The sequence below is a fragment of the Larus michahellis genome, chromosome 2 (genome assembly GCF_964199755.1).
Source record: "Larus michahellis chromosome 2, bLarMic1.1, whole genome shotgun sequence".
Classification (NCBI taxonomy): Eukaryota; Metazoa; Chordata; class Aves; order Charadriiformes; family Laridae; genus Larus; species Larus michahellis.
The window spans coordinates 131,398,947-131,416,856 of NC_133897.1; the positions used below are offsets into that span (position 1 = coordinate 131,398,947).

Genomic DNA, 17,910 nt, shown 5'->3' on the forward strand with positions numbered 1-17,910 from the left:
TTTAATGAGCTTATGTGAACTTGGAAACTCTGAGACAGTAAAAAATATTCAAGTTGCAACTGGAGTTGCTTACATTTGTCTGTACAGATACAGCTTCTGGAGCACTGCTCTGTAAGCTTTCAATGCACAGCTGTGCCTATCTTCCAGGCAACACCAAGGCAGCTAGCATTACCCACAAAATCAGTTACTTTGCTTTTCCAAACAAAAAACACCAACCCACCAAAAACCAGCCTAGAAATTCACTTCAGAAGAAAACAACATTTATTTTTCTCTTGATCTGCATACCTGAAACCTGTTTGCAGAAAGAGACTTGATACTAAAGACATTCTGTAGGTCTCACTTTCCAGAAGGGAACTTAATCACCAGCTTCTTCAGCTTCCATTTCTCCTGCTCAGTTTCTTACAACCGCACTTTCCTTGTGTATATGTGAGGTACCACAAATTCTTAAGTAACTGACATAATTTCCAAAGACAAATCACCTAGATGGCTGGACAAAGCTGATTAAGAAGATACAGTACAGCCATCCCAGCTTCATTTGAATGCGTGGGAAGAACTGACATTGGTGCCAACACATTTATGTAATGTGGTCCCTGCAGATGTTCAACGGCTTTGAGTTGTCAGCTGGCTTTGGAGATACACATCACAAAGCAGACTAGCAATTTAAAGAAGAACCCTCCAGGTGGTGTTGTGTGGATTTTAACATGGCAAGACATCTTGAGAAATGTGCTGTGATATCTACCTTATAGAACAGAAAGTTGTAAAAACCTCAATGACACATTCCACCATGGGCTAATTAGAATTAATTTGTGCCACGTGGCCTCAAGAGCTGCTCTTAGAATATTTAAAACTCCTTAATCATCTTCAACAAGGCATCCTTTTGCTATTATTTTGTCTGTGATTGTAAGACAATTTAAAGTAGCAAACCTGAAAATTCTTCATTACAAAGCTTGTCCATCCACATATAACACTTTTAAATGCCTTTATTTCTTGTTGAAGTGTGTGCATGTGCACCTGACAGAGAATGAATGAATGATCTAGTTTGTCCCTTTACCACAGAAACCAGCAGAGCACTGCACGTGGGCCAGCTCTTGTTCCCTTACAAGGAATCCCAGGACAAGGCTAAAGCATGCATAGTTCTTAAATACCACTATATAGGAACTCCTGTCTCAAATATTTGAAAAAGCTAAACAAGAACATTCCCCTCACTCCAATTTTTCTTCCTTTTAAATTACAGGCTCTGCTATGCATTTTACCTGTCTTTCCTGCTAGCTTTACACATTCAAATAGATTTTTCTCCTCCTTCCCACTGCTGTTGAAGTATTCTACCTCTATGTATTTAACATCAAAAAGCACAGCTCACGCTCCTCATAAACACTACATATTTGCATGATGACAGAAAATGGATTCCAGTTAAAGTTGTGAGGTTAAAAAAAACCCTTTCTTCCTAGATGAGACAGTAGGAGACGCAAACTTTTATGTGCTCTATTTTGTGCCTATGAAGGACCGATTATTGGTGTTTTCACATAGTATGATGAAGAGTCAGCATTACCAAGCACAGCCCTTATGGGTCTGTCCGCTAGCTAGCTTCATTCAAACATTCCTTGAGAACTTAAAAAGCAATCAGCTTCACAGCCCTTCAGTCTCCCCTTAGCAGAACACCTATTAAAAACAGTCAAACAGAAACATTTGATACTTGAAACGTACTCATGAAGGTGAACATTCACGAAAGATAAATGCAGTTCCTTTAACAGGAATTTTATTGGCCATGGAATACTAAGAAAACATTTTATTTTAAAGCCCACCAACCAGAGATCCTAGTCTCAGCTAAAGATGTAGAAATCATGTCGCTCTCCACAGCAAAAAACATGCCCAGTAAACAGAATATCCCATGGCTGTTGTTGGAGGCATAAGTGTTGGAGATCTAGCATTAAAAAGCTATTGTGAAAGACATGTCCTTATCTCACAAAGTAATTTTTCACAAATAAGCATAAGTGCATTAATTTCATTTAGTGAAAAGGGAATATACTACTACAAGAGTGACAGTGCAATTAAAAGTGGAAGCAACACCAAAGAGTCTAGCACTAATGCCTACTACAGTATCTGCACCAATGATTCTGTATTACTGGTCCTGGGCCCTGACTCGCACTATCAGACCCCAGAATATCTATGTATATTTACATCTTCATTCTCATCCCTTTTCTGACTCAAGCAGCAGTGTGAAGGTTTACAGACTGACCAGACCTTTTTCCCCTAAGCATGAGTCCCTCTGCTGCTCAAAAGCACAGGAGCAAAACTACCACATTCTACGGTAGACAGAAGAGACTATAGAAGAGCCTGTAAGACTTGGAAAAAGAATTTATGAAGGAGAAAAGATTCCAAAAACAATTAAGTGAAGGGATACACTTCTGTTTAGCTGCATAGCTAAGATGGGAACAGAGATGCTGGAGGAGATGGACACTTGAGCAGCACCTTTCAACCAGATCACACAGGACATAAGAGGTCACTGCTGTTAGGGCAGAGATGACAAAGTCCCTCATCTCACCTACGGTCCTTGCAGAATTCCTCAGCCCTAGAGCAGAGGTTTAACAGTATTTTGAGTCCTGATTTTATTGTAACATTATTTTTCATAACAGTACTGAGAAAGATTTAAAACGCAGGCAGCCCTTGTACATTTCAGCCAAGTAAGTGTAACTAGCTGGCATACACACATCTAGTTCAGAACTGCAAACTGAAGGAAAAAAAAAAAGTATTTAGGTAGGGTAAAACTCACATAATATTTAGACCTGCATGCTATGAAACTAAAGGATATATCATTTCACCAAATATCAATTTTAACTGCACAAACATTTCATCTGCCTTCAGACCCGCAAATCTCCTATCTTTGTTGAACCCAAACTTTACATTGTGAATGCACCAATGAATTTTCACTAATATGTTTCTTTTTCCTGAACTAGAAAATGTAGGACCATTGGCTAATAAAATAGTAAAAACCTGCAGGATGCATGGGATTGAATATAAAAAAAGAAGGTATTAAAAAAAGTGCTGGAATAACAGGACGCCAAGTTCCTTGCCTGCCTGTAAAGTTGTTTTTACCAGGTCAGTTTGTTCATGGGATGAAACCTGACTTTGAATTATTTCAGTTCATTATGGGTCTAATTAACCCACATTAGTAGCTTCCTTGTTAGCCCTCTGGATATTGCTCTGGTGCTTTTACCAAGCCCTTTCCAATTGCTGAATTGTGGACTAAGGACAAAAGTATATTTCACAATCCCCCTTTATAAATTATTTCAGGCCTATACTCTCTACTGGTTGACTTGAGTGTTCGTAAGACTTATAGTGGTCAAAGGAAGGGTAAGGTTTTGGGAAAAAAAACAAAAACTACAGAAACTAAAAACCGCAACCACACTCTCCATCTGAACACTCAGTAGAATCAGGCTCATTTCCAAAACCAGGATTCTCTTTCTTTCCTCATGTCCTACCTTTTTTCAAGTTAAGTCACCTAAACCCTAACCAACAACTACCTCTCTCCCCAATTACCAAATACACTAACAACCATGCTCCAAAAGACACTGTCACTCCATAGTCAGAGATGTTCTTACACCTAGCATTGTACCCTGCACCCACCAAAAGTCATCCTGTTTAGCTGCATAGCTAAGATGGGAACAGAGATGCTGGAGGAGATGGACACTTGAGCAGCACCTTTCAACCAGATCACACAGGACATGAGAGGTCACTGCTGTTAGAGCAGAGGCAGGGCTGCTGAAACCACCAGTGAATTCATTTCTAGGCACACCTCAAACGCAGCCCCTTTATCCCAGTTGCATGCGGGCAGCAGTCCTGCATTTGCCACAACTACGAGGCAAAGCAGCAGCTCAGGGGGCCCAAACTGCAAGTACAGATAATTATATCATCTATGAGACAATACCACGAACCAAATGGATGTGAAGCAGTTAGCACCCTTGGGAGGCCCCAAGAGAGGCTCAGAAGACCACCGCAACAGAAGAGTAAGAGCTGTCTCACTGCTCTGGCAGTGCTGGAGGCCGCTATACGGTTTCAACAAGGGTGAGAAAATTGATACAGAAACACTGAAGAAGCGATTGAGAAGCAAGCTCAATGTTGGAAACCGTAACTCAGCAACTATTGCCTCACTGGAGGCCTCTCTGTATTGTGTAGGCGCTACCATAGTCTCTGCAGCATGATCTTTTTTTCATCCTCTGCAGAGAATTAGTGGCACAGCCCAGAGCCAACAAAGAATATCACTTCATGAGAAGCAACGATGAAAGTACACACCACTAGGTGACAACAACATGCACAAGCCTAGGTGTCCATGGAAGCCCTAGAAGCCCACAGCTTTCTCCTCCTGACCAGAGCTGCTTCCTTCTTTTTCCCCAAAGCACTGAAATCAGTGGAGTTCATAAAACACAGAGATCTGCTTAAAACTTTACTACATATTATTATAATAAATAATCCATATATTTGCAACAGATCCATTTCCTTTATTTACCTAACTTGTTTTCATTGGGACTTTTGGAGTAAAGTGAAGACACCTGAAACTTTCACAGAGGGTTTGAGAGGCTGTCTCTGGGTCTGGGCTACCATGTAGGAACATGAAGAAAGCAATGCCACAAACCAAGTACCAGAGGTGAGAAAATACAAGAGACAAAACAGATGGGGATCAATGTGTGCATTCAACAAAACCATATTGCTTTCAAAACAATCTCACAAATTGCAGAGGTAATATTCTGCCATCAAGTGCTTCACACAAATGATCTGATCTTCACTTTCTCCCAGAAGGCACTGGTGGCACAACTCTGGCCTTTAGTCAGTCCTGGTTCTTTCTCTCACAAATGTTACAATGGAAACTTCAGGTAAGACCTTTACACAGCACCTTCTACAGCAAACATGAAGAGCTATTAAGAAAGGACGCTCATGTACATCACTTTTTCTATCCTCAAGTTTTACTTCATCTGCAGAACAATCACCTGCTACTGACCAATTCTCTTCTCACAAATGCCAGCATGCATGAAATGGAAGCCAACACATTTCTTGTCACAGCTTCTTCTCTTCTACCATGATACAGCAGATGTACCAGCAGTACAGCTTATCTTATCTATCTATCTTATCATTTACTCTATGTTAACGGCTCCCAGGAATGTTCTCATGGTGCCACCCTGGGCAGACCGGCACATGGCACCCAAACTCCCTCAGGACGCTTCTCCTAGCACAGGGGTTGGGTTCCACACAGGCCCCTAATGAACCCTTCCACAAACATCTCCACAGAACTGAATGCACTTCAGGGTGGGATTCAAAATAATTCTGCCAATCAACATAATCAGCATACTGTGTGCTCTACTAAATTCAACAGGAACGGATGGCTGAACAACTGTGCACACATGTACTCAGTCAATCCAACTTTGTTTGACTTGGCATCTCAGTAACATAGAGAACAGCTATTACAGTACGATTGTCCTTGGACTAAGACATGCTTCAGGGCAAGCTCTATGAAGTTTGAAGGAGATATCTAATGACTAGGAATCTAGGGGGGGGGGGAAAGACTAAAAAGAACAATCCCAACAGTTACCTAACATCATCCTGAAGTACAACAGTGTAAAACTATGTGTCTTTATCTATTGTTCATTCTGACCAAGTGCTTCTAAAACCTTACTGTAAATGATAAAGGCTGTGGATCTAATAAGTATAAACTTCTTGTTTAGAAAGATTAAGTGAAAGCAACAAATCTTCTAGAAATTGATATATTTAGGATATGATTTTGTCCTGTGACTTGCTGGACACAGAACAACATGGTAGCAAATGGTACAATGAATACTGGGTTCTTCTCTTTTTCTCCATCTATGCAGCACTCACCATATCCTTATCCTGTTACCACATTTTCATATATATTGATATGTTCATTTTCATACATATATACTCACACACATACATACACACATTCCCACATATGCACACACTAGCAAACCTCTCAAGTATTCTAAACAATTCTCCAAAGACAAAAGACAGGAGTGATCCTCACGTTCTGACACATTTCATGTATAACCTGTAACAACTATAAGTACTTTTCAGTAAGAAGTGCAGAAAGGAAAGGCTCTTCCAGTTTCACATGAAAATAACCTTTCATTTGTACAATATTTCTAAACGTACTAGTCATACACGTGAGAAAAACAAAACCAAAATTTCGTATTTTGAAGACACTTACGAACTGAAATTTCCAAACTAGATGTTTTATGGTTAAAAAGAGGAGGAAACATAGATTCTTTTGACTTAATGTACTTTATCAAGCATTTTCTCAAAGGTTAACAACAGCCTTTTTCAAATTTTCTTTTTACCAAGTCAAATCTATCCAATATCTGAAAGATACAGAAGTGCAGACCCATCTAATAAAGATGAAATTACAGATTTTGAAGTTAGGTGAATACTAATGTATAGAAAACATGGTGTGCACAACACTTTTTACAAGAATACTAAATAGCAGAATACAATGCACCAGTTAATTTGAATTACACCAGGGAATTTCTCAGCCCACTCTTGTCTGGGGAGAAAGTGAAACAATTCTGCACAGTTATCAGCTGTTCTGGACATTCCTCCAACTGCAGCGGGAACAACTTGAGTCAGTGTTGCCACACATTGTGCTGCCTCTGACTGCACATCCCGGCTCCTTCCCTCGCACCAACACTCCTCAGATCCCGCAAGAAAGCCAGGAAGAGCCAAATCAGCAGAAAATTACTACTACAAAATGGAAAGGGCTTTCTGCTGCTGTAGCTCAGTGAACTAGCTTTCTGCAGGGTCCGAGGAGTGCAGATGTCAGCACAAGAGGAGGAGTAACGATAGGCAGCTAAAAGCAATTACTGTGCAAGCAATGCTGCTTCCATTTAACACTAAAAGCACCTTGGAACTATGGGTGCAGACATTAAAGAAAACTCTTCTGTGAGAAAGAATAATTGCTATTTAAAATAACATTCATAATAAAAACTATGGCTCCAGTCAACAATAATCATCAACCACCGTGCCTCTCCAAGCACTAAGCGCAGCATCACAGAGTGTCAAACAAGGCAGAATTAAAGAAATTGCCCTCCTGTTTTTCATGACACTTTAAATGCAAAAACCACTGCACCTAGCTTTAACAGTCTTAATTTGAGGAATGTCAGAAACAATAAACCTTCTAAAACATGTATTGTTACATTAAGAAATTAGTTTAAGATGTATTATTTAGCTTGTTGATCTTTGCCTCCTCTTACCCTAACCAGACCCTCCGCCACATTCAGCAGAAAATTTTGATCTCTTAGCTCCCAAATTGGTTCCAATACAATCAGATTTTTTTAGTATATAGCCTTTAGTATATAGCCTATGCTATCATATGAATACAACAGTATTAAGGATAAAGAAAAAAGTCTTAAATTTCATTAGTCATAATAGTCTTCCCTACTTAGCCAACCAATCATGAATAATAACTTGTCTAATCCTCTCAAATCATCTTTCCTAAAAAGCTTGTGAAAATGAATTAGCCTTGTAGTGCACAGCAGACTATTTCACTTACAGTCTATTGTATCAAAAGGCAGTAGGCGAAGAATTTTAACCAAGGGCCTTTTATTAAGACACAAAACATCCCTTTGGGCCTTAACTTAGGCTGGAGGGCACTGGCAAGAAAAATGACATAATATCACATGAAAAATAAAACCACCAAGGTAACCATAGCTTCAACCATCCAGCACTCCTAGGGAGACAAAGCCTTTCTCCTCCTTAAAAGAGCCTAAAACTCAATACAGACCACAAAGTCTAACATTCCCTGAAAGCAAAACTTAAGGAATTTAGTACCTGCTATTTGCTATGTTTAACTTCTAGTATTCATTTATTTTTGGTTGCAAAATTCTCACAATAATCTGAAGTGATAAAGATATAAGCAGAGTGGCTATGTTCAGAGGAAAACCAGCACCCTTTTTGAAAGCGGAAGGAAAAAAATTGGGGGAGAAAACAATTTCTTTTGGAAGTTTTTGGGACATTGAGCTTTTTACCTTGAGAATCGCATAAGTTCACTTTTGTTTTTCCTTTTTTTGAATTCACGCAATGAAGTTCTACTATTTCCTCTGTCAATTTGAGGGCTAAATACTAGCTTTTTTATTGGGACAAAGATGTAATCAGTTTTTTGTCCAAATGAAAACACACTAGAAAAAGCTGATTAAATATACTGTTTAAGTCTATACTGTAAAAGTGCAGAAAGTCCTGTTACCACCACGCTAAAGAAAATGCGGCTCAGATTTTACAACAGAAGAAACGGTGGAACAAAACTCCATAAACTCTCTAGATCTCATAAGACGCAAGAACATCAAAGAAAACTCCTTGCCTTAACCTCCATACATAGGCATATTTTATTCAGCAGTTGCACACCATGTTCGCAGCTGTAAAAGAAGTCGTATGGATTTTTCTTTGCCCAATATAAGAGATCAATTACTGCAGTTGCTGAAATCTAAAGTCTAAAATTCTACAGATAGCAATGAAGGAAATTCAAGTACTCCAGACTTTTTGAAAACTGGCTACAGGCCTTACCATTCTAAAAGAGAAGCTAAGACAGGGCACTACTGATAAGACCGCACCACCGCGATGCAGACACATTTCAGACTACTGTTGTGCAGGAACTTTACTGAAAAGTTTAAAAAAACAGAAGCGCTAGTTCATGCCTGACGAAATGTGAAACCTCCTCAGCGCATCGTCAACTGCAACATCAATATATGGAATGTATTAGCTACAAACATAAAGCAACAAATAACACATCCCAGCATCACTTCTGCCATGACAGCTATGGTCCCTCCACTACCAGACTATACTATTAAAAAACAGAGTATTTTTTGTAAGATTGTTAACTTTTTTTGATCTAGATGTATAACTGAGTTCCTCAGGAAATCACTTGCACGTCAGCACCCCAACACCGTACCTTAATTTCTAAGACAACTAAGAATCACCACCATCAGATGTAGACGGCGCACAAAGATGCTTATCCTTTCCCGTACCAAGGCTGATTCATCTACTGACATCTCAAGCTTCCCATTATAACCTTTTCCCTCACACCCTTGGAATAGGATCCTGTATCTTTTCATGTGTTTTGTCGCCCCTTGGGATAGAATTGACCGCTTGCCCTGAAGTGGGCAACAGGTTGTATTTCACATGTAATAAATATGCAATTTTACTAGTCAGAGTAATCTCCAGCTGTATCTGCTACGAAAAAAAAAAATTACTGGGAGAAGTAATTTTCTCTCCCTCTTTCTCTCCACATATTTCACCTGGCAGCAAGGAGTAGGGGAAATAGTAAAATGTTCCGCTCATACAGAGCTATCCTCATTATTCTCATTGCAGCAATGTCTTTCTGATGCTCAAGCAGGCAAAGGAGGGCCTGCTGCAAAATTTGGCTCCTTCACGCTTCCAGCCAGGAGCTGAGAAAAGAATTTGCCCTCTACCTTGCAATGAAAAGCAGACTCCAGGAATCTCTTTAATTATAATTATTGTGGGAGTGTGGTCAGGAAGATAATAAATCAGATTGCCATATCGCAGGTGTACAAAGCAGGGGGAAGTGGGAGGAAAACAGGAGTTAGACTGCTGTAACAGAAATAAAAAATTCTCAGGCTATGCAAGGGAGGAGGGCAGGGAAGGTGAGATAACAGCCACAAGTTTATTTTTGCCCAGAAAGAAAACAAAATATTTGGCTACAAATCCTTTACAATACACCTAGGATGCAATCATACAAATAAACAATTCCCCAACTAACCCTTAAATCCAGTTTTGCAGAACTGCATTTTTATAATAAAATATTCTGTCTTTGGCAGATTGCCGTCCTGGATTACACGGGGTGCTTATTTACACTGCAGTTACTTGTTAATGACATAATCAGAACAAACTGAGGAAAACTTCACATCTAATGAAACACAAACTCTTCCAAGTTTTCCTATGAGGATTTCTGTGCATAACACTGGATTGGAATTTGAGAGGTCTAGGTTCAATTCCTGGTCCCAGACACATGCTTCCTGTACGACCCTAGGTGCATGTGCGTGCACCAAACATTTGTATTTGCTTATACAAAAGAATTTGCTCAAGTAGAATTGAACATTTCATTTAGCTGTGAATGTACACAAAGGACCATTCGCACGAAATGCGTTTCTTAATATGATTTCCAAGATTAAGACTAAACTCTTCAAGTTTTTAGCATGTCCATCCTCAGTCCTTCGTTTACAAGGAAAGGATATTCTAACTAACAATACACTACATTCCTTTTAATAGTATCATGAGTTACATGAATTTATATCTCTGACACCCAACTGTACAAATTCACATGTGGAAAGTATTGATGTGTGTTAACAAAGATTTACACAGTAAAAGACAATCAAATTAGTCTGGTTTCAGAGTTCTGGAAAAAAAAAAAAAAAAAACAAAACAAACCAGAACAACTAATTTGAGCTGCCAAATTACTCACTATTTCCATGCAGACTCAGTGAATTTTTAAGAAAGGCAAATGCAACAGGTTTATTCCAATCCCAAAGGTGTTTCTTATACGTGAGCCTGGCAGAACCTGGAAATAAGAGTCACTAATCTGAGATCCTCCACATTAGAAAATGACTGAGTATATTCAGAAAGCTACAATTTTAGCAGAAAACAAGTGGAAACTTGTAAATACTGAGTGATGAGGGAAACAAAAGAAAACAATAAGCCAATGGTCATTGACATGACAGAGAACTGTTCTAACAAGTCACCATTTTTACTACTACCAGGGCTTCCCCCCCCACCGTAGGCTTTGCAGAAAATAAAAGAAAGAAGGATTCAACTGCAGCTGTCCTCAACATTATTTTCCACATGCCAAAACAGTAGAACAACAGAAATGTCAGAAAAATTACATTATTTTTATGATACTTTATTTTACCTCATAATTGAGCATATTACTATATTGACTCAGAATTAACCCAATTTGGATACTGTTGCTTTTCTCAAGCAACCTTAAAAAAACCCAACAGACTTACTTAGCAAATACAGGGGGGTTTTTTTTGAAGAAAAGCTGCTCAAACAGACATCCCATACAACACACTTCTAATTCCAAAAACCTGTATTTGCACTACGTTACTACATTATTAGTAGTATATGAATATTTAATATTCTATATGAACTGCCAACTTCTTGTAAAATTGTTTTATGGTTAAAATTCTGTATTTCACAACTTCAGGGGCACATAACTACAATCTCTCTTTTCAAACCAATTTCTCTTTAAAGATAGCATCAGAAAATTGAGGTTCATACAAAGCATAAAACACACTATTACACAACCTGGACAAAGAAGAATTGACTTCTGGTGATTTAAGACAATCTAATTAATGGGGACTTGAAACTATTATTCCACTTAGATCTTACATAGGCAATTATAGGCCATGAAATAAGCTCCTATGACCTTTTGCAGAATTAAAGTACCAATGTTGCTTTACACTGCAACATAAGAAAAGTTAATTGGTCATAAAACCGAGAGGGCATTTTAAAAATGAACTGCCACATAAAATTACTGTAGTGCATGAAATCTCCAATCAGAACTTGTCCGTGCTGTGCATAGAGTCAGAGTCAGTCTCTGACTCTCATATGAATAGATAGATGCAATCTCAGCAACCAGACACAATAAATACAAGATGAAGGGAATGGCAAGCATAGCAACAACACACAGAATAAATTACAGAGGTTAAGAATCACACCATGAAAATTATTTCATTATTTTAACTTGTTAATTATTCATGCAGCAGAGATATGGGAAATGGCAGAAGAAAGACAATAAAAGAGGAAGCAGCTGAGAAATGTTGATGGAGAGGATTAGAAAGGTATAGAAGAGTCGTCATGAAAAACAGTGGATGAGGAAAGAAAGACGTTTAGGGTAACATTCCACATTCAATAGCAGGGCCAACCTAAGGCATTCCTTCCCTCTCACCAGTGCTCATTACTCCTGGTCTAGCATCGTGGTATACTGCTTCCTCCTTTCTAACAGGCACAATCATTTGTGAAACTGTCCTTTGAATAAGCCAGGGCTGAAAAATAACCTGATTTTAAAAAAAAGAAGTTGACACAACTAAGAAACAAATGCAGGAGAAGTGAGCAGTTGCAAGGGAAAAATAGGTCATGCCAACGCTTCTCCCAGCAAAAAGGTGCAACCATGGGATTAAAGACGAATGCCTATGTTCAGACCATAAAAATACATCTCTCAACTGTGTATTGTAACACTACATGCAGAGCAAAACATTTTTGGATTACATCAGGTGATAAACACTGAAAAGAGGAGTCACGTAGCAAAAGGCAGCCAACGCACTCAGTTGATGTTGGGGGACACATTTTTCAGAGGAAGCATGTACTTTTCACTGAAGAATCCACCACTGCAGTACACTTCCAGCTGCACTTAGTGGCTTCCCCCCACACTCCACTGCATCCTCTTTAAATCAAAGCCACGATTCCACGTGCATGATCTGCAGTCTACTATTCAGGTGTATATAACATGGAGAGTCCCAAAGCATGACGCTCGATTGCTTAAATGCATGAAATGGAGATGCAATAAAGAGGGATAACAAATTAGATGATCAAATAGCACACAGCAGTACATGGTACTACCTGGTACATCAGAACACTTGGTACTTGAGGTGGAGACTTAGCGCTTGCTTACATTTCTGAGATTCAAATGGAGTCTTATATTATTTGCTCCATTCCCCCTGCATGCAATTTCATCCTTAGGAGATAACTTTCTTTACCGTCATCAATTTCAACCATTTTGAGGACAGAAAGGCCAAAACTAGATCTTTAGTTCTATTCAGACTCTGCTACTAGACACCACTGATGCCATTTTTGGAGGCAACGAAGAAAGTGCAGAACCCATTACAAGGCAGAAGGACAGAAATGAGTCAAAAGCAGCAGGTTAGGCCAAAGTTTTCTTACTCATCTCTGATATGCTAACGACAAATCAACTTGGCGGGGGTGGTGGTGTGGTGTGTGTGCAACGCAGGACAATCTAAAATTGCTCACAGCTACATTTGTAAAGTGGTTTTCATTATAAAACCTTATTCAACAAAAAAGTCAGACTAAAAGTTTTCACACTAAATAAGTACAGACAGTTTTAGAAACTCTTTTTTACCACTATTAACAACGCAAGTTAAAAACCAGATGAGGCAAAGATTCCAAAATTGACCTCTGAAAGCTCAGCTCTAATTTAAAAAACAGCATTTTGTAACATTTGGAATGAACACCCTAAACGTATGATTCAAGGTACTACTTAAGATCCACTTGATCTCACAGTGAACCTAAATTCAATCTTACCAGTATGAAATGTCCTAGCCATTTCAACAGTTACCCATTCAAGTGCCCTTAAGATCAGCTTTGAACATGAAATAATTTAAAACCCTAGTGTTAAAGACAATTATTAACTCAAACAATTGTATAAACCCATACAATAGCAGCTTTGCACGTGACTGGACTTTAACAATAAATAGCACAAGTAACCTCCAGGTAACAGATGTCACTTTTACTATTTTTGCTGTTAGTACTTTGACATGAAAGAAAAGACGACTACAAGGGAATAATTCATACATAAAAAAAAACTGCAAAGAGAAAAGAAATAAGCTTTTCTCTACATTTAGTAGAGACAGTAACAGGTGTAAACTGACACAAGGAAGAACTAAATTTAATATTAGGAAAGAACTCTCTTATGACAAGAACAGTTAAGCACTATTAACAACAGTTAAGTTGCCTAGTGAGATTGCGTAATTTCTATTATCTGAGGCTTTTACGGGTTTCAAAAGTCTACCGGTACCATCCTTTCCTCTAAATCAGTTCTGACAAACTTCACTAAGCCTATTTTATTCAAAGCTACGCAGTTTCCTGCTTGTATTAGTTTTCTGCTGTTTTAGCAAACTGAATCAGCAAACACCTGACAAGCATCAGAGATGGCATAAAGGAACTAGTAATAATACATGCCCAATGTCAGGACTTTAACCTTCAACAATAATGAGTTATGCCGGCTCACCACATCTCATAAGACTGTATCTTAAAAAACAGATTAAACAAACAGATTAGACAAACATCTACTAATAATACTGTAAGTACAATTTATCCTTCCTGGGGCTGAGAGGAGTAGACCAGAATTCTTGAGGTCGTTTCCAGCACCACTTTATTTAAGCTTTAAGAAAAGCAACACAAAGCCCATTTTGAACTCATTTAGTGAAACTTTAACAACATATTAAACTGAAATTTCACTTAATATACTAAAAGAGATAAATATTGACCTGCTTAGCATTGTCACAATTAAACGGTACGTCTAATGCAGCATGCATTTGTCTCGTCTGTGTTTCCCATACCTCCTTGCTGAAAGGATAAGCCTAAAATGTCTTACGCCTAAATCATTTAGCTTTTAATCTATAAGTGGGAATTCAATTTTCAAGACCTTACATTCGTTAAGAAAGTCTGCCAAATATCTATTAACTGTAAAATGCTGGCTGTACATACCAGCTTCTTGAGTTTGCTAATACACACATCCAGTTTTACTCCTATTGCTCAAAGCTATCCCAAGCAGAAGGCTGAAAATGACAGACTGGCAATGATTCGGACCTCTCTGAACAGCAATAGAACTGGAATAGTAGGAGTCTTCCAGGAGACTTGCAAGGTGAAGTTAAGTTCAGAAGTTACACAGAATCATTAGTCTCTGGTGACGCTTCTTAGTCCATCATTTACACCAGCCCGTGATGGCAGGTCTGGTAGGCATTCACACCCTACTGCCTGTAGACTTCAGGGAAAAGGGAAAAAAAAAGGTAAAGACAGCAAAACATAACTGTACTCTAATCAGCTGGCCAGTATTCACAAAGGCTTCCTCGCTTAGATATCCTAATTCCCTTTTATTAATGCATAAGCTTTTTTCTCAGGTTTACTCAAAGGCAATACTCCTTGGTCAAGCATAGATATAGTTTTCAATTTTTTACAAGTTACTGAAGCACCTCTCCCTGTGACTCACTCTAATATACCTGCAGCATATTGGTCAGAAAACAAGGAATCCATTGAGAAGCTTGAAAGTTGGAAAAAAAAAAACTTAAAGGTCAATACCATATTTCATTTGATAAGCTTGTATACACTTCATGCGTCACCTGCTCCAGAGACCATGGAGAAAAGGAATAAATACAATATATCACCTTGACCGTTTTGCCTATTCCTTTTCCCAGAAGACCATGAACGCTTCAAACAAGACAGATTCTTCTCTCATTTGTACAGGACAAAGCGTGCTAAATTAGGTTGGACTTTCAAGATGACTTGTACGTATGGAAATTTCACCAAGTACAACTGAGATCGAGTGGAAAACATCCTAACCCAGTTTCTATGTGGAAAAGTAATTTGTCATAAACCCAAAGTTTTTGTCAATTATTACACTCATTCTTAGGGAAGGGAGGGTTGTCAATATACATTGACATTTGCTTACTAATAATTATTTCCATATGCTTTGAAATTCCTGGTCATTAACACAGTATTTGTTGATTCTTCCTTCCCAAACATACACATGCCTAATGCTCACACACTTGCAGAGATTCACTGGTACAAAACCAGGGACAAAGCCAAAAGAGACTGGTAGCTCTGCATTTTCTATATATGCATATATGAAGCCAAACAAGTCACAAAAAAGCAGAAAAACTTAGTAAGATACCCAAAAAACATAAACAACAAAAAATAATCACTACATGTGTAAAGAACAAAGACAACATCTTCTATAAGGACAACATACTTCAGAGCACTGAAGCAGACCTTTCAATCCAGATGTTATAGGAAATCCCTAGAAGCCAAAACTGGTCAACTTCCCACCAAAACACATGCTTTCCACCATAATTTCAAATTTTCTCCAGAGACTTCCACCAGAATATAGTTTTATCACTGTTTGCTGGGAAATCATACTAATGCATATTCAGAAATTTAGGGCAGCGTTCCCAAGAAAAACCTCCCTTTTGTACTGATAGTTATAATGGCCCTTTTTGTAGTATTTCCAACACGATCAGGCGAAACAAAATACAGTATAGTTCATCTTGTGACTGATGTAACGCGGGTAGGGAACAATACCGTGGAAATTAAAAAGCCAAGGATCTTTGTCTCTTCTTAGACGGATTGCCAAGTCTTAGTAGTTAGAGGGAGAAATGCTTAGCATCCCAAATAAAGCACTGCAGTGCATGTTCATTATTTCGGTAAAGTCACTGCAGCTTTTGGCAACCCCACAGGAAACTTAGACCCTTCAAAGAAAGCCCAAGCTAAAAAGCTAGGAAACAGCCCTAGTTTAAAAATTATCAGAAGAAACAAATAATTTCCTGGCTCTGGAAATAAACCCCAAGGAGTTCACCGCTCGCATTACAACAGATGATAAAGAGATAACCTCACCAATAACGAGCCATAAACCCATAAAACGCTGTATGTTCTCGCCACCGCCGGCGGTGTTTGGCAGCAGGCGGGGAAGGCGCGACCGGCGGCAGGGCCGGGGAGGCAGGCCGGCCGCTCGGCCCGGGGGCCACCTCTCTGGTCGCCCGGGGAGCGTGGGGCGAGGGGCAGCTCGGCCGCCAGCCCTCCCCTGGCCGCACCGCTCCAGCACCACCAGCTCCCCGCCGACACCAGGAGCAGGGCCTGGCGCTCGGCGGGGGGTGGCCAGGCGGGGGGACCGGCGGGCCCGGTGTCGGTGCCTACCTGCGAGAGCTGCCGGGGGTTGGGGCAGCCGAAGAGCGCGGAGCTGGAGCTGAAGCTGATGGCCCCTCTGCGGCTGAGGACGTGCTGCGGCACCGGCCTGTCCAGCGGCAGCACCGGCAGCTGGTAACATACTTCCATTGAAGAAGCCTCCGTGCGCCGACCCGCCGCAGGGCAGCGGCCTCGCCCGCCGCCGCACCTGCCCGCGCAGGGCTCGCCGCAGCGGGGCGGCGGCGGGGGGAAGCCGGCGGCGAAACCCGGCGGGGGCCCGGCGCCTCCTCACCGCCCCCGCACCCCCCGGGGGGCCGGGCCGGGCCGCGCCGGGCCCCGGGCCTTTGTCCTCCGCCGCCAAAGCCTGGCGGGAATCGCCGGCGGCAGCGAGGGGGCAGGCGGGCGAAGCGGGACGCCCTCTTGTCAACGCCGGAGGCGGCGACTCCCGGCCCCGCAGCCCGCGGCCGCTCCCTCGGCCTCGCTGCCGCCGGCGGGAGCCGCTGTCAGCCCCGCTGCATGGAGGCGAGGCCGGCCTGAGGGAAGGGGGAAGGAGTGGGGGGGGGCCGCTTTGGGTGAGACACACGCCGCGCTCGCCCCTATTGTCCGGCACGGCCAGCAGCAGGAGGAGGAGGAGGCGCCACCGCCGCACGGCCCCGCTCCGCCGCGGGGGAAGGGGCCGGGCCCTCGGAGAGGGGACCCGAGGAGGAGGAGGAGGAGGAGGAGGAGGAGGAGGAGGAGGAGGAGGAGGAGGAGGAGGGAAGGAACCTTCGCCCCGCCCGCCCCCACTCGGAACAGCCCCGGCGGCCCAGGAGGAGGCACAAGCCCGACGGACTCTGCGTGGGTCGCGCGACTGGCGACACGCAGCGCGTCATCACGTAAAACTACCCACTCTTCCCCCTTCCTTCCCTTCCCCGCCCGCCCCGTGCGCAGCAGGGGGTGGCTTCGCCGGCGCCGCCGGGCCCCGCGCGCCGCGGCCGGCGCATGCGTACTCCACTTCGCGCCTCCGGCCGGCGGCGACGCCGGGGCTGAGGCGGGCAGGGGGCGGCCCCCCCACGCCGCCCCCTGCCCGCCTCAGCCCCGGCCTCGCCGCCGGCCGGAGGGGACGGCGCCTCCCTCCTCACCCCACCCCCGCGGTGGGCTGAGCACGTGCCGTGGCCAGGCGAGGCCTGAGGGTCGGAGCCCCTGGGAGGGGTGGTTGGTTGGCCG

At 41.8% G+C, this 17,910-nt stretch overlaps 1 protein-coding gene across 3 annotated transcripts in view; it reads right to left on the reverse strand.

The window, feature by feature from the left end:
* Positions 1 to 17,588, reverse strand: part of PDE7A (phosphodiesterase 7A) — a 78,103-nt gene extending 60,515 nt beyond the window's left edge. Inside the window, exon 1 of one of the 3 annotated variants that reach the window (XM_074577150.1) lies at positions 16,717 to 17,588. In XM_074577150.1, the coding sequence (XP_074433251.1) occupies positions 16,717 to 16,854 (138 nt within the window). In that variant the 5' untranslated portion in view covers positions 16,855 to 17,588. The remainder of the gene's footprint in view (positions 1 to 16,716) is intronic. The other 2 variants (XM_074577147.1, XM_074577149.1) reach the window with 2 other exon arrangements.
* Between the last annotated feature and the right edge of the window lie 322 nt (positions 17,589 to 17,910).